General features: G+C 55.8%; 2 protein-coding genes across 3 annotated transcripts; one reads left to right on the forward strand and one right to left on the reverse strand.

Annotated features, from left to right (window-relative positions):
• Positions 1 to 328: 328 nt before the first annotated feature.
• Positions 329 to 4,935, reverse strand: YIF1A (Yip1 interacting factor homolog A, membrane trafficking protein). Of its 2 annotated transcripts, none has more exons than XM_036862431.1 (8): positions 4,263 to 4,935; positions 3,359 to 3,570; positions 3,089 to 3,193; positions 2,874 to 2,952; positions 1,495 to 1,552; positions 1,169 to 1,324; positions 625 to 718; positions 329 to 531 (listed from the first exon to the last, which is right to left on the reverse strand). In XM_036862431.1, exons 1-8 carry the CDS (start codon positions 4,291 to 4,293, stop codon positions 385 to 387), a joined length of 882 nt encoding a protein of 293 aa, XP_036718326.1. In that variant the 5' UTR covers positions 4,294 to 4,935; the 3' UTR covers positions 329 to 384. The 2 variants fall into 2 exon arrangements, with proteins under 2 accessions (XP_036718326.1, XP_036718325.1); XM_036862430.1 differs by having other exon boundaries at positions 329 to 555; positions 4,263 to 4,540.
• A 1,905-nt stretch (positions 4,936 to 6,840) lies between these two features.
• Positions 6,841 to 11,762, forward strand: TMEM151A (transmembrane protein 151A). Its single transcript, XM_036859348.1, has 2 exons — positions 6,841 to 7,060; positions 9,298 to 11,762. Exons 1-2 carry the CDS (start codon positions 6,983 to 6,985, stop codon positions 10,627 to 10,629), a joined length of 1,410 nt encoding a protein of 469 aa, XP_036715243.1. The 5' UTR covers positions 6,841 to 6,982; the 3' UTR covers positions 10,630 to 11,762.
• The last annotated feature ends 10,704 nt before the right edge of the window (positions 11,763 to 22,466 follow it).

Here is a 22,466-nt window from a genome sequence, read left to right on the forward strand (position 1 = left end):
GTCCTGAGCTAAATCCTTAGCACAGCTGGCCTCACGCCACTAGCCTACAGACCCCGCTAGGGACCTCCTCAGATGGATCAGAGGCCTTTGAGGTCTCCTTAGCAGCTGCCCACTTCCATTCTCACTTTCTCAGCCACAGATAAACAACTATTTCTGCTGAAACACTTCCATCTGTCTTCTGAGGCAGTATCAAGGCCACCAACTCCAGGGAGCCCTCCCTGGATCCCCCTCCTTCGAGAAAGCCCAAGCCTGGTCCCCTGGGCAATGCAAAGGCCCAGAAGTGTTGGCAAATCCCCCCATAAGCCCCAGAAACAAGGCTCAAACGAAATCAAGGAAACCAAATCTTCAATGTATGGAAAAATCAGTGTCAGTGGGGACCGGGGGTCACCGGACCAGGTGGAAGGTCAGCCAGTATATCATGAGGGGCTGAAAGGCTGCAGCTCCCAGAGTCAGGTAGAGCTGGAGATGTTGCCGGGGGGCCGGGACCCCCATGCTGTCGGGGCCCAGGGCTGCTGTTCGCAAAGAGCGCACCTGGAATAAAGGAGAGAGCTGAAGCTGGGCCGGGAAGGGGAAGCTTGTCCCCAGCTCCGACCCCAGGAGAAGAGGAGCCAGCCCCAGACTCACGATGAAGTACATGAGCGCGGATGAAGTCCAGGCCAGCGCCACGTAGTAGCCATCGCTGCCGAACAGCAGGCCCGTGAGAACACTGAGGATCATCCTGCAGCGGGCAGGGGTGGGGGAGGGAGGAAGAGAAGGCTGGAGACCTCCCAAGGGTCCAGGCCTGAGACTGCCCCAGAGCCCAGCCTAGACCCCGCCTACCATCACCGGGGCCCTTTACCCCCAACCTGTCCCCCCCAGGGACCTAGACTCAAAATGAATTGGGAGGGCCAGGACTCAGCCCTAGGACCTGGATCTGAGACCCCCTTCACTACCCCAGCTCACCCCTCTCCCCTGTGCTCCCAGGGTGACTCTCAACACATTCCTGACCTCCTGAGCAACACTACGCAGTTCCTGAGGAGGCTGCTGAAAACAGGTGCTCCTTCTAGCAGAGAAGAGCTACAGGGGGTCCAGGGTCACAGTTCGAGGCTATAGCTATGCAGGCCGGGAACCCAGAGCGGTAGGCACCCCCGACCCAGGCGAGCCTCCCGCTCGGCCCACAGGTGCTCACCCCACATATTTGTAGCCGCTGTAGGCCAGCAGGTGGAAGGTGCTCAGGTCGCTGCGCACGGTGGCCAGGTAGACGCCCAGGAGCAGAGCTAGCACCTCCATCACAACCCACACCAGCGCCGTGCTTGCACACAGGCCCAGCACCTCTGGGGAGAACCTGTGGCCGTGTGGGGGTGGGGTGAGGGGAGCCCCAAACCAGCCATCCCGTGGCAGGTGCAAGACTGGGGGCACGGGTGGACTTGGGAGCTGGCACAAATCCCCTAGGGAGGTGAGGAGAGGAGTCAGGAGTGGAGAAGTGGTGGGAATGGGGAAGGGGTTGGCACTGACCTTTTCTGAATGCCCAGTGCCATCCCAGCCAGCAGCACGTAGGTGATGAAGGCCATTGCTGCCAAGAGCCAGAGAGATGTCATCAGCCTGGTTTCCTCAACCAGAGCCACCCCACTAGGTATTCAGAGCCACTGACACCCCCGTACTTCCTTCCCTGCATATCCCAACATGCTCGACCTCCACACTCAGCTCCCCAGTGCCCTGCCTGGGACGCCTTTTCCTGCTCAGCCCTCTCCCACTGAGTAAATGCTACCTGACCCTTCTCTCAGGACCACCAAGCCACCTCCTTCCCCGTCCCTGTACTAGGAAACTCACCAAAGTTTCCTGCTGTGTCTCAGAAACTACATCACAGGCCAGAGTTACCTCTGCTATTCTCACAAAAGCTCAGATGGCAGCTGGGTTTTCACAGCAATTTCAACTCCTCAGTCCTGTCCTCTGCCCCCTTCAAGCACCAGAACTGACGTGCCCACAAGAGGGCACAGTGTCTGGAGACAGCAAACCAACTCTACCACCTATAAGCTGTGTATCCTCAAAGATACTCAAATCTCTCTGAGCCTTGGCTTCAACGCGTAAAACAGGGATGGCAGTTCCTGCCTTACACAGTGACTATGAGAGGGCAACAAAATGAAGGAGGGAAGAAGAACCTGTGTCTCTCCCAGGGCAACTGGGCTGTTTGGCTGCCCTCCTGGTAGCCCCTCTGAGGGCTGGCCCGGGCATACTCACCCCTCCTCCAGCGTGTCCACCAGGGGCCTCGCCTGTGCAGGCCCCAGGACAGAGAGAAGTCACACGCAGAGTCTGCCAGCCACTGCACAGTGTGGGCGGCCTGACCCATGCCATGTAGACAGGCAGTTGTGGGAACCCAGAAGGGAGTGACCACCTCCTCAAAGAAGGGGATACTGGAGCAGGCCTTGGAGGACAAGTAATAACAGTGATAACAGCTAATGTTACTGCGTGCTTCCTGTGTGCCACGTGCTGGCTGAGCACACACAGCCCTTCGCTGAATTTCCACAACAGTCCTCTGTGGTAGGAACTGTTGTTATTCCAGTTTTTCAGGAGCATGAAAGTAGCCACCTGAGGTCCCATAGCTGGAAGTTGCAGGGCCAGGTCTAAACCCAAGGCTCCAGGCTGGGGAGGGACATGGTCTAAGTCAAGTGGCAGGAAGGTCTCAAAAGGGAGTACCCTGAGAGTACACCCAGGAAGCTGCTTACTGGTCACCCCACTCTGTCTACCTGGTCTACCTGGCGTCTAGGGACACCACAAAAAGCCAGACACAAAAGCACCAAGAGCAGATGCTGAACCAACACATGAGCATCTCTCTTCTCGTTGGCGCCTCAAGGCACAAGTCCCCCCATAACCCCTAGCCCAGGTCAAAGACTCACTGGGGATATAGAGGTCGGGGGCGTTGAGGTCTTGCCGCGGGGGCAAAGGCACATCACGACTGTACTGCACTTCCCAGTTCTGGTGGTGGCAGCAGCAGCCAGGTTAGGAGGAAAAGACAAGAGAGGAAAGAAGGGGGTTGAGACCTGGGGGCCAGACTCTGGGGCAGGATGAGGGAGGCAACGGGGTCCACCAGCTCACCTGGTAGGCAGCTCACCTGGTGTGTGTAGGGGAAGACCAGTAGCCCTAGCTTCTTGGCCACATAGGCTGTGTCCACAGCGAAAAAATACTTGAGTTTGTTCACAGACACAAAACGGTGCAGCTGGGAGGGGAGAGAGGAGGCTGTGGGCAAGCTGCACCCTCAAACCTCGGGGTGCTCCTCTATGTGCTCCTTCCCTGAGGGCTGCTGTGAGGATTAGGTGGGATCCCGTGATGCCCCAGCCCTGGCCAGAAATCCTGCCACCCTTGCCCTGGGGGTGGGCCACACCTCCTTGTGCACCATGTCCTTCCCATGGGATGCGATGGAGCTGCCATAGGTCATAGCCATGTTGGCCATTGGGTCCCCAATCAAGTGGTTGACATTGAAGGCCACGTCGGCTCCTGGGGCTGGGTATCCCCCCGGCTGGCTGGAGTAACCACCGCTTGTGTCATCGAAGAGGGGAGGGGGATCTGGAGCTGCCCGGGCCCTGTGCTTGGAGCCTGTGGGTTTGTAGGTGCCAGAGTAGGTGACAGAAATACCAAGCATGAGCCCAAACCACTGCCCCTTCCCCAGGCTGGGCAGCCCTGTATGGGTCCTGGGAGCACCAAGCAATCAGTGAGGGAAACCAGCTGGATGAGGAGTAGCTGACCCAGACAGAACTTTGATGAGGGATCCTTTTGGAGAGGTGCTAAATGTGGGCAAAGAAAGAGCTGAGGCAGCCCCTGGAAGTGGGTACCCGTCTGAGGGTTCCTGGGGGCCTCCTCAAGGGTACTGATCTCTGAACTGAGCCTTGGAGACTGAATTTGCTAGGTGAAGACAATTGGCAGGGCATCCCCGCATGAACAAGGGTGGGAAAGGCGACGGCTGGGTACGCGGAGGCCCTGGGAAGTGGTGAGAAACTCTACCAGGGTCATGACAGGGAAAGGAAGTTTGGGAGGCAAACCCCATTCATGCCCGAGTCGGGCACGGGGATCCCAGCAGTGCTGTCACCGCCCGATCTGATCTCAGGTTTGGGCCGAGAGGGCGAAGTCCGGGACGCGTTGCAGAGTCTCACGGGGCAGGAATCCGAATGACATCCGCCGCCCTGGGCAGCGGTCACGGCCGCCCCTCTCCCTCAGGGTGAGCGGGCCGCGCAGCCGACACTCCTCGGGCCGGTCGGCCCGCGCCCCCGCCCACCCCGCGCCCCACGCACCGTGGGCTCCGTAGCCCGAGTGATAAGCCATGGCCCAGACGCTCGCTCTTTCCGAGGGCCCGCTGCGTCGCCTCGTGGTACGAATACTAGTGAGGCAGCTGCTTCGCTTCCTGGGCACCGACCGAGGTTACCGAGCAGCCAGACACGTCCCCGTCCTGTCCGACGACACCAGCATGTTCGCAGCGTCATCCTCTGCCGCCTGCCATTGGCTCCTCGGCGGCGCCGGCTTGCCCATCCCCTCTCCCAATTGGTTACTGGCGTGCCCTCGCCGAAACGGATTCGGCAGTAACCAACTTCCGGGCGGGGGAATAGGCGGAGCAACTTGAGGCTCTCTCGGATTGGATAGTGAGGTTGTTAGTTCGCGGCGGAGCAGCCAATAGAAGGGTGAAAGTAGGAGGAGATTGAGAAGTATTTCCGCGCCTGCGCAGTGGAGCACTTGACGCTCTACCTGCCACGACTACAGCAGGAGAAGACCCGGCGGAGGCTGGCGGCGGCTGGAGTCCGGGAATGAAGTGTCGCTCGCGGGACGTGCTCCAAGAGGGAGTGGGACGGTGGGGCTGTGACCAAGCCCTGTCCCTCGGGGCTCTTTCCCCTCCTTCTCAATGCTAGCTTTCCTTCCCCGTCCTCCATACTTCCCCCAGTACTGGCGCGGAGGCCGGGCAGCCGGGGCGGGGGTGGGGTGGGGTGGGGTGCTGGTAGGAGGCCGGGCCGAGCAGTGACTGCGCGGCCCAGCGAGCTCCAGGATGTTGACTCCACCTCCCGCCTCCCACCACTCCTTTCCGCGCGGGTGCTGTCCGCCGTCTGGTGCTGAAATTCCCTACCGCCACTGCCGTCATCCTGCAGACTCCGAGGGCCTGGGCTCTCGATACACACAAACACACACACACACACACACACACACACACCTGGGCTCTCGATACGCACACACACACACACACACACACACACACACATTACATGTATTGAAAAACCGAGGTCCGGGTCTGAAGTCCCAGAAATTGGGTGGTAATAAATTGGGTGGTAATAGTTGGGATAGGATCCTGCACCAGGCTTGTCCCGTCGACTCTCCCGTGGTCCAGATGATTTGTGGGTGGAGGTGTGCCGATTCGCCTCCTGAAGCATGGTTGCAACTCCTGAGTCATTGCCAGCCCTGCAGTCATCTCGAAGTGAGACCCCCAAGCCTCACTCATGACCTCAGGGGCTCCTTTCTCTCCACCTTTCTCTCATTCCCACCTTTCCCGGAGACAGTCTTCGGGGCCTCCCTTCACACAGACCTCCAGCCACCACTTTCTACAGAGCAAGATCAGGTCCTCTTCGACCTGCCTCTAGTTAGCTACCCAGTGTCCAGTTACACCAGGTGACCTTCCTGCTCTCCGAACTCAATCCACATGGTCCAATTGCAGTGCCTTTGCCCAGAAGTCCCCTCCACCTGGGATGCCCTTCCCCCTCATATCCACTTGTCCAAAACCTAATTATCCTTTAAGAGTCAGTTCAACTTGTGCCTCTCAGAGAGACAGAGGGAAGAGTCCTGGCTTGGGATGGAGGCCGGAGGCCAGGCTCTAGGCTCCCTCTGGGTGCAGTAGTTTGCCCTGGATGTAAATTCCATGAGGACAGGGCCTGTGTCATTCTCCACTTCTACACTTGTCTTCACGATGCTTGTGAATGCTTCACAGTACTTGTATATAGAAGACACCTAATAAACATCTGTGCCTAATAATTTTTTTTTTAAATGGATGAAACTCTGGTTCAGTCCTTTTTTCTCTCTACTGTTTCGGTTACTTCATCCTTAAATGGGTAGGGGTGTTGAACAGAATGGTCTTTGAGTTGCTCTTTGGGGAAAAAAAAAAATCACAAAACAAACCCCACCTAGCATTGCTGCTCCCTATGTCCCACCCACTGATTGTCTACCTTGGGGGCTAGGCCCTGGCCCAGGGGCAGATGTGAAGGTCTGAGGTCCCTGAGGGTCAGAGAGCAGCACTGGGGCCACCAGTACCTGGGAGGTGGTCCTCTCATGCAGGACAAATCCCACTCGCCTGTACAGCATGATGAATGTGCATTGAATCCAGCACCTTTCCATCCCCATTTCTCCGGTGGGAAAACTGAGGTTGGGGGTGAAGGGTGCTGACTCAAGATCACAAAGCCTAGGGCCCCGGGTGTCCTGGCCTCCTGCTTGCCTGCTCTAAGTGGAGCCCAGCGCCTCTGTCCAGCTAACGAGGCTCACCACAGCTTTCAGGGCTGTAACTGCCCCCTCCACCACCGCAAGCGAGGCTTCAGGGGTGGGGTCTGGGTGGGCTCAGGCCTGGGCCTACTCAGAGATAGGACCCCGCGGGTACCCACCCCCTTCGAGATTCATTTTACAGCAGGGGAGGCTCAGGCCCCAGAGAGCAAGGACTCGTCCAAGGTCGCAAGCTCGATCGCGGCAGGAAGGGAACCCAGGCGTCCGTTCACCCAGCCTGGGCTTCTCAGGGGCGGGGGCAGCGCCCGAGGTGCCAGGCGCTGCCGGCGGCGCCGAGGGTGCCGCGGGGGCGGGGTCAGCGGAGGACGGAGCGCCGGGCACCGCGGCTGCCAACGCCTCCGCCGCGCTCAGGCTCTAGCTCCGCGCACTCCCTCCGCGGCCGCTGAGCCGAGCGGACGCCCTCCGGGGCCGCGTCGCAGCCCTCCGCGCTCCCCCCTATCATGCCCCGGGCCCGGGCGGGGGCCGCCCAAGCAGCCAGGACACCATGCCCGAGGGCGGCGGTGGCGGCGACGGCGGGGAGGTGCCCGCGCTCATCCCGGACGGCGAGCCGCTGCGGGAGGAGGTACCGGCTCTGTGTGGTGGGGGCCGGGGCTGGAGCGGGAAGAGGGGGACAAGGGAAGGGGCGACCACCAAGGCGGGGGCTGAGGAGGGAAGTCCGGAGACCCTGTGGCCAATGACGTCACTGGGGTAGCTTGCGTCCTGCAAGAGGTCCTGGGGCCTAGGAGCCCACGTGGGGGTAGGGGTGGGGTTGTCTGGGAAGGGATGGGGGGCAACTCCCGCCCCCGACGCCCCCTCATCCCGCCTCGCCTTCCTGTGACGTCAGCACCTGGCCCCTGCGCGGCCCCATTCTGCAGCGCTGCCCCTCACCCCCAGAGCCCCGGGGTCAGGCCCCCAGGCACTCACGAGGTGCCCGGGCGGCGCCTGCAATGCAGCAGCGGTAGCGGGGACATGGGGGGCGGGGAGCGGAGGGAAGAGGGGAAAGAGGGAGGGAGGTGGCCTCTGGTACCCCTTCTCCCTCTCCCTGAGTTGAGGCCCCAGGGCCCATCCTGCTGGTTGGGACCCTCAGAATGGCCCCTCCTCAGTCCTAGTCAGGAAGAGGGTCTGCAGGGCTGTAGGGCCCAGTGTGGGGTGTTGGGGGTGGTAGGTGGTGAGTAGATCTCTGTGTGTGTTTCGGTGGACGGAGGGTGCTTGTGGGTGTGTGAATGTCAGTGCGTGCTCTGCACACCTTGAATGGGATATACATGCCCTATAGTCAGGTGAGGGTCTGGTGGGTCCCTTGGCTTGGGTGAAGTGCTCACGTGTGAGTGCATGTGAGTGTATCATCCTGCGGTGTGTGGGTCTCTCCCGGTAGAGTCTGTAGGGTGTGGGTGTCAGGTCGCAGTAGGGGTGGGGGGATGTGCACCGTGGTAGGTAAGGGGCTGCCGTGTCCCTGCACTTCAGCGAATGTGTAACATTTATGTGCATCTGTGTGTCCTGTGTGGGTGGGTTGGGGGAGGGGGTGCGTGTGCACCTGTGCACCAAGTTACAGTGGGGGAGGGGGGTTGCGCCCTGGGCTCTGGTGAGGGTCTGCTGCGTGCTGGATAGACAGGCAGCGGTCACATTCCCGGTGGGTGGGTTCTTCCGTGAACTTGGGGTGGGGTGGGGTGGGGTGGGGGTCGCGGATGAAGGTACGTGCATCCCACTGGCCCCGCAGGTCAGGGTAATGGTATGCCTCTGGTGGGCGGCTGCTCCGGGCTGGGATGGGGACAGTTCCTCTCCTCCTGGGTTTCTCACGGCCTGGTGGGACTGTGGGGGAAAAGGTGGCCCGTTAACCCCCCCCTGCTGCTTGCTCCAGACCACGTCTTCCTTCTCCCCCTTTTCACCCCTTCTCTCTTCCGCCTTCTCTCTCCTTAGGCACCTGGGGATGAGGTGGGAGCCAGGCTGGCAGCCCGGCCAGGGAGTGGTCCCTGCTGCCCGGCAGCTGTGTCCCGCCCCCCCCCCAGCACAGATGGGGAGTGGAGGACGGCACTGCATCTGCTCCCCACCCCACTGCCCAGACTCACACCTCTCCCTCTCTTCCTCTTTCTCGTTTACTTAAAAGCCTCGCCCAAGTCTCCTGCTGTCCCTAGCGAGACCAAGGGACTAGAGGGAGTTGCAGGGTGACGGTAATAATATTTATTCCCATGGCCAGACCCTGTGCTAAGATCTTCACACATTATCATCTCGTTGAATCCTCACAACAACCCCAGTTTACAGAGGAGGAAGTTGAGGTCCAAAGAGGATGAGGGAACTGCCCAAGTCATACAGTGAGTGGTGGAGCCAGCACCCAATCCTGGGCTCCTAAGCCCATGCTCTTCACGCCTAGGACCCCTGCCACCCTGGCTTCCCACACCACCAGGTCCAGGAATCAGTGCCCAGAGAGGGCAGGGATATGGCCCCAATCACACAGCAAATCGGGAGCAAAGTCAGGACCAGAGCTCAGTTTTCTCAGTGGCCAGTCGTGGGGGAGAGAGGAGTCCTCTCCTCTTTTGGCAGAGATGGGTCTATTTTATCCTACATGCCCCTGACCGAGAGATGACAAGGCACAGTGGAGGATAGGCTTGGGGCAGAGAGGCCTGGGTTTGAGTCCTGCAGCTCGACTGTCAGTTGGCTAGAAGGGTGAGGCCTGGAGCAAGTTGCCCCGTCCCTCAGAGCCTCAGTTTCCTCCTGTGTAAAGTGGGGGCACAGCACCACCTCCTTCAAGGGTGTTCAGCAGAGCAGCAGGCACAGCGGACGGCCGCGGTCTGACCCACGCCTCTCCTCTCTCTGCCCACTCCGCAGCAGCGGCCCCTGAAACAGTCCCTGGGAAGCTCCCTGTGCCGCGAGTCGCACTGGAAGTGCCTGCTCCTCACGCTGCTCATCCACGCCTGCGGCGCCGTGGTGGCCTGGTGTCGCCTGGCCACGGTGCCGCGGCTGGTCCTGGGGCCCGAGGCGGCCCTGGCCCAGGGGGCTGGGGGCCCGCCGCCCACCTACCCAGCCAGCCCCTGCTCGGATGGCTACCTGTACATCCCACTGGCCTTCGTCTCCCTCCTCTACCTCCTCTACCTGGCCGAGTGCTGGCACTGTCACGTGCGCTCCTGCCAGGCGCCGCGCACCGACGCCAACACCGTGCTCGCCCTGATCCGCCGGCTGCAGCAGGCGCCGCCCTGCGTCTGGTGGAAGGCCACCAGCTACCACTACGTGCGGCGCACCCGCCAGATCACGCGCTACCGCAACGGCGACGCCTACACCACCACGCAGGTCTACCACGAGAGGGCCGACAGCCGCTCGGCTCGGGGCGAGTTCGACTACTCGGCCCACGGCGTCCGCGACGTCTCCAAGGAGCTCGTGGGCCTGGCCGACCACGCGGCCACGCGGCTGCGCTTCACCAAGTGCTTCAGCTTCGGCAGCGCCGAGGCCGAGGCCTCGTACCTCACCCAGCGGGCCCGCTTCTTCAGCGCCAACGAGGGCCTGGATGACTACCTGGAGGCCCGGGAGGGCATGCACCTGAAGGACGTGGACTTCCGCGAGTCCCTCATGGTCTTCGCCGACCCTCGCAGCCCGCCGTGGTACGCGCGCGCCTGGGTCTTCTGGCTGGTGTCGGCGGCCACGCTGTCCTGGCCGCTGCGCGTCGTGGCGGCCTACGGCACGGCCCACGTGCACTACCAGGTGGAGAAGCTCTTCGGTGCCAGCTCGCCCGCCCCCGGGGCCGGGCCCAGCGGGCCCCCGCTCTCCCGTGTGGCCACGGTGGACTTCACCGAGCTCGAGTGGCATATCTGCTCCAACCGGCAGCTGGTGCCCAGCTACTCAGAGGCCGTGGTCATGGGCGCCAGCTCGGGCGCCTACCTCCGTGGCTGTCAGCGCTGCCGCCGCTCCGTCAGCAGCAACTCGCTGCCCCCCGCCCGGCTCAGCGGGCCCCGCCTGCCTTTTAGCCGCAGCCGCCTCTCGCTGGGAGCCGGGGGCCGCGCCACACCGGGGGTCTTCCGAAGCCTAAGCGGGGGGCCGCTGGGGCGCCGTGGGGAGGACACGGAGCCCCTGGAAAGCCCACCGTGCTATGAGGACGCCCTTTACTTCCCGGTGCTCATCGTCCACGGTGACAGCGGCTGCCAGGGGGACGGGCAGGGTGCGCTCTGAGACCCCCGCGGCCCCCAGACTGGCCCTCTCCCCACCATCCCACCACGGGGCTTCCACGCCTGAGTAATTGTTATCCAAAACAGGAGGGAAGACAGACCAGCACACAAGGGATGGGGTGGGGTTGGAGCCCTTAGACAGGCTAACATGCAGGGACCCGCGGTCATTTGGGGGGCGGAGGGACACCACCGCGGTTGGGTCTACGAACCGTCCCAGCATGGCTCCCCTCCACCACCACCACCACGTCCCACCCCCTGCGATGGCGGACGATCTAGCTTGGGGGCCTCTCAGGCTGCGCAGGGAAGGAAGTTTCCAGAAAGCCTGGGCTGGGGGAGGAGTCCCGGGGACAGCTGTTGCCTGCAGCAGAGGGCTGCCTATGGACTCTTCCCTGCATGGCTGAAGCCACGTCGGGGGCCCTCGAGCAACCCAGAAGCACAAATCAGTGGTTTGGGGCCACCCAGCTGGGCTGGCATCCATGAACCTGAAGAGCCGGCTATGGCAGCACCACGGCCTCGGCCCCACTACCCTCCCAAAGTCCCCGTCCTCCTTCCCTGACAGGTCCGTCCCTGCCTGCCCTCTGGCCTCTGCTCAGGGCCAGTCCCTGATCAGACCCTGTGGCGCGGCCCCTCTACCAGGAGCCTGGTTCTTGGAGCACAGCCCTGTCCCACCCCCCCTGTTTTCCCTGGTCCACCCTCCCCTGCACATCCAGTCACCCCTGTAACCCGGGGTTCCCTCCCAGGGCCCCATCTCAATTCCATATTCCCTGATCTCTGCTCCTGGCCCCAGAAGTCCACGTCCGCCTCTGTCAGCCGCGCACACGCCTTCCAGGCTGTGTCCTCTCATCGCCCCCTGACTTCTCTGCTCTTTACCTTCCTGATGACCCACGGGGCTCAGGGCCACCGGGCATCCGAGGGGCCTCGGCCCCGGCCACAGGCTCTTGGACGATGCCCTTGCTCTGCCATGGAGGCCCCTGCTTCCCCCGTCCCTGGGGCCTGGCCCAGGGGACACCAGCCCACCCCCAGGGAGGAGAGAGTAGTCCCTTCCCTTCCAACTGGGGCTTCCATCCCCTCTCATGGGCCGGTGGGGGAGGGAGGAGGCAGAGAAGATGCAGATAAAATAAAAGGTATGAAATGGAAGGTCTTCTCACGTGCATTCCTGGGTGGTGGGTTCAGGGCCACCACAACGAACACAATGGGCCATGTTGGGTCTGGGAGGGGATGCAGGGTGGGGCTGCAGACCCGCAGGAGAGGGTGAGCTCCCTGCCTGGCCTGGGGTCTCTGAGACTCAGATTTGGGTTGCTCTGAGCAGCTGACTCCAACCGACCGGTGTCTGGGTCGCTTCTAAGAGACTGTCCAAGTGGCCCCTCTTCCAGCCCAGCAGCGGTTTCCATTCTGCTGCTGGGTGTGCTGAGGACTAAGGGAGTGTGGCTGGTCCCCAAAGTGGGAAGAAAGAGGTATGGCCTGTGGCGCAAATTCAGTTCCCCCGATGGCTGTTGGTGTCATGGATCTGAGGGAATGGGCACTGAGCAGGTCAGAGGACGCGAAGCTGGAAACAGCCAGCCCCAAATCAGGGCATGGGGTCTGAAGACAGAAGAGGGCAAAGGAAGGGCCTCCCCCAGTGGTGGAGCTCGAGTGGTCCTTGGAAGTGACATCTTCCTGTACAGCTGTGCAAGGTGTTCACTATGCAAGAGGTAAGTGTGGGTGGAATCCCACCTGTGGGCCACTCCTCAAGCCCTGGCATGAAGCTGCATCCACCTGGATAAAGGGCACCCTTTTCTAATCCATGCAAAGGCACCATAAGGGCCAGTGGTGGCCCTAGAAGAGTGCTGAGAATGGGTGGGATTCCCCCAGGCAGAGACAAGGCGAAGGGTGCTCTGGGCAGTGGGAGCTGCCTGCACAAAGGCTTGGGTGCAGGGCATGAAGCAAGGGTGGAAGCAGAGCTGTGGAAGAGGTAGCTGAGGCCTTCAACACCAATCCCTTAACTGGGGGATTGCCCTTAAACTGGAGCAAACAGGAGCCACGGAAGGTGGTTGAGCAGGGAAGTGACAAGCTCAGGGCTGCATATGAGGATTTTTAGCAAAGTTCCAGCTGCCTGCCGGCCACATGGGGAGGGTGGAGTTAGAGACCAGAGCTTTCCCTGTGCATCAACCCACTGCCTCACAGGGGGTGAAGTCAAACCTTTGTTCAGAAGCAACTTAGGTGGAAAACTCCGTGGTGCCCAAACATTCAAGGAGGCTGCAGGAGGCAGGGGGGCAATGTGTGACTCCAGCTCCTCCCCATAGGGAAGATTTCCCTCTTCCATCATCCTGCTCTAACACCTCAGCCACTAATGGCCCACCAACCACTATCCATTCTCCCCTCCTCAATACCAGAAACCCAGTTTTACTTTAGATGGCGATGAGCCCAGCTAAAAGGCAATATTTCCAGCCTCCCTTGCACATATGGTGTGGCTGTGTGACTTAATTTTAGGGTATGAGATATAAGGAGAAGGTCTTGGAAGGGATTTCTAAAAATGCTCCTTGAAATAGAAACAATATTGGTGAAGGTTAGTTCTGTCCTCTCTGCTTCATCCTGCATTCTGCCTGGAATGCAGATGTGATAGTTGGAACTCCAGTAGCTACTTGGGACCTGGAGATGACTTTGAGAATTGTAGCCATGTGCTGAGGATAGCAGAGAAGCAAGATAAAAGACCTGGGGCTGGGAATTCCCTGATGGTCCAGTGGTTAGGACTCTGAGCTTCCACTGCAGGGGGACACAGTTTCGATCCCTGGCCAGGGAACTAGGATCCTGCATGCCGTGCGGCGTGGCCAAAAAAAAAAAGACCCTGGGCTTCTGATGACACCATAGATGTGTCCACATCATCCCTGGGTTGCCTACTTCCAAACCCTCTCAGTGAAAAAGAGAAATAAACCATTAGTTTGTTTAAGCCACTGTTTTTTCTTGTCACTATTACCAGCAGCCCATGTTATTACCTATTTACTGCTGCATCACAAATTACCCCCAAACTTAGTGGCTTACAACATCAATAAGCATTATTATCTCTCCTGGTCTCTGTGGGTCAAGAATTCAGACATGGCACAACGGGAGTGGCTTATCTCTGTTCCATGATGTCTAGGGCCTCTGCTGGAAGAATCAAAAGCCAGGAGTGGAATCATCCAAAGGCTCGTTCACTCACATGTCTGGCAGTTGATGCTGGCTGATGGCTGAGGGCCTAACTAGGGCTACTGGCTGGAACGCCAAAAGAGGGCCTCTCCATGTGGCTTGGGCTTCCTTATAACTTGGTGGCTAGGTTCCAAGGACAAGTGTACCAAGAGAGTGGAGGCTGTATTGCCCTTTGCGATCTAGCCTCAGAAGTCACGTACATCACTTCTGCCCCTTTCTATTGGTTAAAGCTATTACAAAGGTCCACCCAGTTTCAAGGTGAGGGAACATAAGACCCCCACCTCTCGCTGGAGGCTTGTCAACATCACATTGTAAGATTAGCATGTGGGATGGCACATATATTAGTGGCCATCTTCAAAAATGCAATTGGCCAATGAGCCAAACGCCATTCCTAACAAATCAACATCTATAGACTGGTCTGCAAAATTAACACCAACCGTTTTTTGTGTTTTGTTTTGTTTTGTTTTGTTTGTTTTTTGGGGGGTTATTTGGCTGTACCATGTAGCTTGTGGGATTGACCAGGAGTTGAACCCAGGCCCCGGCGGGAGACCGCCAGGGAATTCCTGAACACCAACAATTTTATAATGCTTGTTTGAGGGAGAAGGTGGTGGTATATCAGATGTGGGCCTACTGGGGGCAGAATGGCATGCTTAGGTCATTTATTTGGGCCCTCTAGCCTACAGTAGATTAAATATGGCCACAAACTCTTTGTAGCTCATCCCCTCAAGAGGTGGAATCTATTTCCTTGCTCTCTAAATCTGGGCTGGCCTTATGGCTTGCTTTGTCCAGTAGAATGTGGCAGAAGCGAGGCTGCACCGCTTTGGAGGCTAGGCCTCAAGAGGACTTGCAGCTTCCACCTGTGCTCTCTTGGAGCCCCGAGACCACCAGGCTGTGAAGAAGCCCAGCCTAGTCTCCTGACAGATGAGAGGCCACATGCCCCAGCCAACAGCCCGGACATGCCAGCCCAAATGGAGCCACACATGACTGTAGCCACAGGAATGACCCCCAGGCAAGAGTAGCAGACTAGCAGACGAACCACCGAGCTGATCCCAGCCCAAATTGCTGACCTACAGAATGGTGAGAAATAAGAGATCCTTGTCGTTTCAAGCCACTAAGTTTTGGAGTGGTTTGTTACATGCAATGGATAGCTGATACAGGCTCTGAACCCATTTCCACCTCTTCATGGAGGGTCACTGGGCCTGCACAGCCTGGTGAAACTGGAAACCCCAGCGTCTGCTGGACAGCTCCCATCTGGTGGTCTGGTGTCTCTTGTTCACGTGTTTGGTCTCTATCTGAGGCAACAGTGGACCAGGATACTCCATTCTAAACCATTCTCAAAGGAGAATAATGGCTGAGGAAGGGGGCAGAGCTTTGTCCCCAGATCCCAGAGACCTCTGCCTCTGCTCTCTGATCGAGGCCTGACTTGGCTCCACACAGCACGGCTGAAACAAGGTGCCCGATCTCCACACCCCCAACCCTGCTTCTCTCGATCTTTTCCATCTCAGGAAATAGTGTCACCACTGTTGCTTAAGCCAGGCGCTTGCACAGCAATCTTCTTCTTCATAGTTTTTTTTTAAAAACTTTATATTATGTAAAATTTCAAAGACCACAAAAGTAGAAAGATTGGTGCAGCAAGGCCCTTTGCCTCCAGCACCCAGCGCCGCAGCCATCGCCCACCAGGACCAGTCTTATTTCACCCACACCACCCCCCACTTCTCCCCGCTCCAACTGGAGTATCTCAAAGATCTGAAAGTTGTAACATTTGATCCGTGAACACCTCCCTCACCCCCGATGTGACATCTACACCCAGGATTTTGCCTACAACACATCTCTCTAAACACCCCCAGTCCTCTCCAAGCCACCACCTTGCCCCAGGTCCCCCTAGGGGGTCCTCTTCCAGTGACAACATTGGACTCCAACAAGCCTCCCCTTCCTCGCATTCCCTCCAGCCCATGCAGAATCACCTTAAAATATAAACCAAGTCACATCTCCACCTCACTCAAAATATACCAGTGCCTCAGGACTTCCCTGGCGGTCCAGCAGCTAAGACTCCGTGCTTCCACTGCAGGGGGCACGGGTTCCATCCCTGGTCAGGGAAGGAAGATCCCGCATGCCGCGTGGTGCAAAAAAAAAAAAATATATATATATATATATCAGTGCCTCAAGGAAAACCCAGACTCCTGCCCTGGCCCTCAGACCCCTGTGAGGTCTGGCAGACATCCCCAAGCTCCCCTCTCCTTTTGGAGCTCCAGCCACGGTGGCCATGTGCCTGATCCTACAACAAGCCAGGGTCCTTCCCGCCTCGAGGTCTCGGCACATGCTGTGCTAGCTCCGGGAGCCTTCCTCTTCCCCAGCTCTTCCCGAGACACCCTGACCGCTCTGTCTGAAGCCATCCACTGTTTTACCTCAGCTCCCTTTGCATTTCCTTTCTGCCACTCACCATAAGTGGCAATTATTTTTATTTATGTATGCGTGAGGTTATTATTTGTTTCTTCTCTTAGAATTAAGCTATGGGAGGCAAATGGTAACAGGTGCAGACCTTTCAGTCTGACGGAGTTCCAATTCTGCCACTACCACCTGAGTGGCCCTGGGCAAGTCACTTATCCTCTCTCTCAGCTGCAAAATGGGAGATAATAATAGAATCTTCTGACTTCCATGGGTTGTCATAAGGATTAAATAAGATAATATGCCACCATCACAAGATTGTAAATCAACTATAATAAATAAATAAGTAAATAAAATCACAACAGTAGTAAAAAAAAAAAAAAAGATAATATGCCACCATGCTAAAAACAGGGTTTGCAGCATAGCAAGTGCTCAATAAATTTAGCTATCATCATCATTTGTACTATTATTGTTATTAATTATAAATAGGTACTCCAGGGCTTCCCTGGTGGCCCAGTGGTTAAGAATCCGCCTGCCAATGCAGGGGACACGGGTTTGAGCCCTGGTCGGGGAAGATCCCACGTGCCTCGGAGCAACTAAGCCCGTGCGCCACAACTACCGAGTCCACATGCCACAACTACTGAAGCCCGCGTGCCTGGAGCCCATGCTCCGCAACAAGAGAAGCCACCGCGATGAGCAGCCTGCACACCACAACGAAGAGTAGCCCCCGCTCACCGCAACTAGAGAAAGCCCGCACACAGCAACGGACACCCAATGCAGCCAAAATAAATTAAATAAATAAATAAATACATAGATAAATAAATAGATAAATAGGTCCATATTTTGCACGCGCACACACACTCACCAGCAGCCAGCACAGCGCCTGGCATACAGTCGATGTCCAGTGAATATGTGTTAAGTGAATGATTCCACAGCTTCTACCAACATCTCTGGGGTTACTGGGGCTACGAGGTCCTGAGGATGGGCTGGTGGACCGCTTCACCTTATCCTGTGGCCCAGACCTGCCAAAGGAGATTTGCACCACTCAGCCTCGCTGGAAGTGGAGCTTTATCTTCGTTGGCCCATGGGCCCAAGAAGGGCGGCCAGGGAAGTGTGTGCTGCCTCCCCAACCCAGAGCAGCCCATGAGGTTTTGTGTCCCCTCTGTGGATGCAGACCCAGAAATACCGGACCCCTAGAGCTCCCCCAGGTGGCAGGCCCGTGCACTTTTTGTGAGTTTCATCTTCCTTCCCAGGTCACACCCACTGCCCTCTGTCCTCCAGAGCACCTGAGTATGAATTTATCACTGACGTGGCTGGAAAGGACAAGGACACGTCCCTGAGTCAGGGTGGAAAGGCGAGCTGCTGCCCCGCTGGGTGTAGGCAAAAATCCCCTGGGAGTCAGATCCACAGCAACGAAGAAAAGCAGAGCGGCCAAATTGGTAACTGCACACCAAGTGCCAGAGGCTGTGCTGCCTCTGCTCCAAGGAGGAGTTTCTGTCCGGAATGTCAGCTGAGACCAAAATCGGCTAATTTTCAGTAACCTGTGGTTGCCCAGGAAAAGACAGTTGTATTTTTCTTCTTTTTGACTGCTGTTTGTAAAACTTATAAAATAAAACTGACCAAAATAAAAACACTGATTTTTTTTTCAATAGAAGAGTTTTAATTTTTGTGTTATAAAACACGTGTGGGACTTCCCTGGTGGCGCAGTGGTTAACAATCCGCCTGCCAATGCAGGGGACATGGGTTCAAGCCCTGGGCCGGGAAGATCCCACATGCCGCGGAGCAACTAAGCCTGTGCGCCACAACGACTGAGCCTGTGCTCTAGAGCCTGCAAGCCACAACTACTGAGCCCGCATGCCACAACTACTGAAGCCCGCGCGCCTAGAGCCTGTGCTTTGCAACAAGAGAAGCCATTGCAATGAGAAGCCTGTGCACCGCAATGAAGAGTAGCCCCCACTCGCCGCAACTACAGAAAGCCCGTGCGCAGCAACGAAGACCCAATGCAGCCCAAAATAAATAAATAAATAAATAAATAAATTTATTAAACAAACAAAAAAACACAATGTGGATGGACTTCCCTGGTGGTGCAGTGGTTAAGAATCTGCCTGCCAATGCAGGGGACATGGGTTCGAGTCCTGGTCCAAGACGATCCCACATGCCATGGAGCAACTAAGCCCGTGTGCCACAACTACTGAGCCCACATGCTACAACTACTGAAGCCCACGCGCCTAGAGCCCGTGCTCTGCAACAAGAGAAGCCACCGCAGTGAGAAGCCCACACACCTCAACAAAGAGTAGCCCCCGCTGGCTGCAGCTAGAGAAAGCCCGTGCGCAGAAACGAAGGCCCAATGCAGCCAAAAATAAATAAATAAATAAAAATTTTAAAAAAGAGACCCAACGCAGCCAAATAAATAAATAAATAAATATTGTAAAAAACCACAATGTGTTATAACTAATATTTTAATATTAGACTAATATTTGAATAAAAATCAAGTTCAAAACTCTAAAAAACACTTGTAAAACAAACATAAATAAGATCCTTGAAAATTTCAGACTCTGTGGACAGTTATGAAGTTAGGAGTTGGAGGGGAATTCCCCGGTGGTCCAGTGGTTAGGACTCGTTGCTCTCACCGCCTGGGGCCCGGGATCGATCCCTGGTCAGGGAACTAAGATCTCGCAAGCCACGCAGTGCGGCCAAACAAAACAAAGCAAAACAAAACAAACCATAAAAGCGCATGGCTCGTTTGTTTGCTGGGAAAGCAAGGGGTGGAGCGTGAAGGACTCACCAGTGAAGGTGGCAGCTCCGGTGGTTTCAGGGACCCCCCAACTGTGGGGTAGAAAGGAAACTCCAATCTCCATCATTAACCTGGCCCTCTGCCTTGAGCTCTGGATTCAGGCATACAGGTACCTTCTTGAGCAGCCCACTTGGGTGACCTCCAAATACGGCAAACGCAATAGAGCCCACACTGAATATCACCCTTCTCTCCAAAGTGGCTGCTTCTCCCATGTCTCTGCCTCCCTGAATGGCACCACCAGGGGGAGCCAAAACCCGGCGGCCACAGTCCTCCTTCACATTCCGCCGGTCACTGGATCCGGTCCAAATCCACTTGCCAACCACCTCTCGACTTTACTCTCTCCTCCCATCCCAACTCTGCTTCTGCCTCGGTTCAGGTCACCACCCTCTCCTGCCTGGGCAGGGCCCTGGGTGGTCTCACCTTACGTATTCCTTTTTTTCCCAGTTTTATTGAGATATAATTGGCATATAGCACTGTATACATTTAAGGTGTACAACATAATGATTTGACTTACAACATTAAAGTAATAGAAAAATTTTTTTCCTTGTGATGAAAACTCTTAGAATTTATTCCCTTAACAACTTTCATATAATACGTACAGCACTGTTAATTATCTTGTCATGTTGTACATTACATCCCTAGTACTTATTTATCTTGTAACTGGAACTTTGTATCTTTGACTACATTCATCCAATTCCCCTTCCTCCTAGCCCCCACCTCTGGTAACCACAAATCTGATCTCTTTTTTTATGAGTTTGTTTGTTTTTGAAATATGACTGATCTATGACACTTTGTTAACTCCTTGTATGCAACATAGTGATTCAATATTTCTATACCTTTCAAAATAATCACCATGATAAGTCATGATAAGTCATCTGTCACATACAAAGATATTACCTAATTATTGACTATATTCCCCACACTGTACATTTCATACCCATGACTCATTTATGTTGTACTGAAAGTTTGTACCTCTTAATCTCCCTCACCTATTTCTCTCCCTGCCCCTCGCCCCCCTCCTTACCTTATGTATTCTTGCTGCTCTCCTGTCTGGTTACTTTTGTAACCCTGATCCCTTGTGGAGTCTCTGATGCATAGTATGGTCTTGATAAATATTGGACAAGTGAGTGAATGGTTTGTTGTTTTAGTGGCTGGGGGGGGGGTTCCAGTGGCCTCTACTTGACCCTTCCCCCTGCAATAACCCTTGTTCCCATGGGGATATGGGGCTCTGCATGTGTCAAAATGTCCTAAATTACACACAGGAACCAGGAAAATAGCCGGAGGTGGGTCCTCTGTGAGCAAGCTCTGTGGTGGAGCCTCTACTAGGGAAGAAAATGAAAATCTATTCTTTAATTATTTCCTTATTAGTGAGAGAAACTGCCACTTAGAGGTTGCCTGCCGCTTTAAACCAGCTGGTGGCTCCCTTCTAATCTTCCCCTTCTGAAAGACTTCCCCTCCTCTTCAACCAACAAAATTGCAGGCACATGATCCAAGAAAGGCCAAATGGATGCTTGGAATGTAAATTTTAGGCAAAGTCTCAAATATTCTGAGACTGGCTGGGGACAAGCATCCGGCAGTGCCCTGATCACACTGCTCCTGAGTCCCTGCTCCAGCCCCCCAAGCTACCCCAGCTTCTGCTTGTTTCCAGGTCTGACTTTCAGCCCACAGTAACCCCACAGCTCCCAATGTCCTACCAAAGATTCCCTTCTATTTTGCTTGACATCGAAGTTTGCTGACTGGCTGGGGGCCAAGGTGCCCCTGGGAGGAGAGCATTTGAGACCTCCTTTCCTTTTGAGGTTTAAAGTGATTACATAGAGACTTCCCTGGTGGTGCAGTGGTTAAGAATCCGCCTGCCAATGCAGGGGACACGGGTTTGAGCCCTGGTCCAGGAAGATCCCACATGCTGTGGAACAACTAAGCCCGTGCGCCACAACTACTGAGCCTGCGCTCTAGAGCCCGCGAGCCACAACTACTGGACCCACATGCCACAACTACTGAAGCCCACGCACCTAGAGCCCGGCTCCACAACAAGAGAAGCCACTGCAATGAGAAGCCCGCACACCGCAACGAAGAGTAGCCCCCACTCGCCACAACTAGAGAAAGCCCGCGTGCAGCAACGAAGACCCAGCGCAGCCAATAAATACATAAATAAATAAATAAGAAACAACAACAACAACAACAACAAATAAAGTGATTACACAGCCCCAGATGCTGGTGATGGACTTGAACTGAGATCAGATGGCAGGAAAGAACCCCAAGGGCCCCCAAGAGGGGGTGGCTAGACATAAATTCAGTAGCAGGGTCTGGATACAGACCAAAGCTGGAAACATCTCCTGATGCAGCCCCTCACTCCCAAGGCTGTGACAGCTGTGGCAGCACACTGTCCCCTCCAGTGCCATGGCCACATGACCAGGAATGACTGTTGGGTGAAAATTGGCAGCTAACAGCACCCCTCCCAGCTGTCCGGCTGCAGCAGGAAGTGGCTGGCAACCTCTCACTAATAAACAAGCCGACAATAAAAAGAAGATTTTATCATCTGTCCTACTGGGCGCTCCACTGCAGGACCTGCTCACTGTGGCTAGAGGGATCTCACACCAACCCAGCACTGTTTTCCTGGTCCCTAAGTGTGACTGTCAGAATGATGGCCCCAAATATGCCCACATCTTAATCCCCTGGAACCTGTGAGTATATTACCTTACATGGAGAAGGGGACTTTGCAGATATGATTAAGGTTAAGAACCTTGAAAAGGGAGATTATTATCCTGAAATATCCAGGTAGAGCACCCATTTTAATCAGTCCTTCGAGGGCTTCTTTAATCAGCCTGTCTTCTTTTTTTTTTCATGTAAAAATTTATTTATTTATTTTTTGCACGGCATGCAGAACTTCTCCATCTAGGGATCGAACTCATGCCCCCTGCAGTGGAAGCACAGAGTCTTAACCACTGGACCACCAAGGAAGTCCTAATCAGCCTATTTTCAATGGCCACTGAGAGCGGAGAATCTCTGGGACCCGGTGACATATCAGTCTGTGAGGTTGGGCAGCTAACAGGTGGGATAGACTGATTTTACCATTCCGTTCTCCAAAGCCTCGGAATTTTTTCCTCTGTATTATTCCAAGGAAGTCTGACTCTTCCCAGTGTGGCCAGTGCTAGGTTGGGGCTGGAGTGAGCCCTCTGAAAAAGCTGCTGTCAGATGCCTGCATTAGAGTAAGAAAATCCAGCTTCCTGTAAGGTCCTCCAAGACAATCCATGAGTTAAGACCTAAATCTTTACTTTCTGCTGCCTGGTAGTGTACCCCCAAAGCCAGGTTTGCCTCTTCTCCACAGGCTTCCGTCATTCATCTTGGAAGTGATATCATCTTTCTAAACTGATTTTGCCCACCCACAGGCCCGTTTTGTTTTTTGGGTTTTTAAAAAATGTTTATTTATTTATTTTCTTATTAGTCATCCATTTCACACACATCAGTGTATACATGTCAATCCTAATCTCCCAATTCATCAC

Source organism: Balaenoptera musculus, chromosome 8 (genome assembly GCF_009873245.2).
Source record: "Balaenoptera musculus isolate JJ_BM4_2016_0621 chromosome 8, mBalMus1.pri.v3, whole genome shotgun sequence".
Lineage (NCBI taxonomy): Eukaryota > Metazoa > Chordata > Mammalia > Artiodactyla > Balaenopteridae > Balaenoptera > Balaenoptera musculus.

What these genes read in the sequence shown, in the direction of transcription:
- YIF1A (XM_036862430.1), bottom strand. Translation starts at nt 4,293, where the DNA reads ATGGCTTATCACTCGGGCTACGGAGCCCACG. An exon ending in AGGACATGGTGCACAAGGAG is followed by an intron (nt 3,194 to 3,358) that starts GTGTGGCCCACC and finishes CTCCCCTCCCAG; the next exon opens with CTGCACCGTTTTGTGTCTGT. An exon ending in CCGCGCTCATGTACTTCATC is followed by an intron (nt 556 to 624) that starts GTGAGTCTGGGG and finishes TTCCCGGCCCAG; the next exon opens with CTTCAGCTCTCTCCTTTATT.
- TMEM151A (XM_036859348.1), top strand. Translation starts at nt 6,983, where the DNA reads ATGCCCGAGGGCGGCGGTGGCGGCGACGGCGGGGAGGTGCCCGCGCTC. An exon ending in GCGAGCCGCTGCGGGAGGAG is followed by an intron (nt 7,061 to 9,297) that starts GTACCGGCTCTG and finishes CCCACTCCGCAG; the next exon opens with CAGCGGCCCCTGAAACAGTC.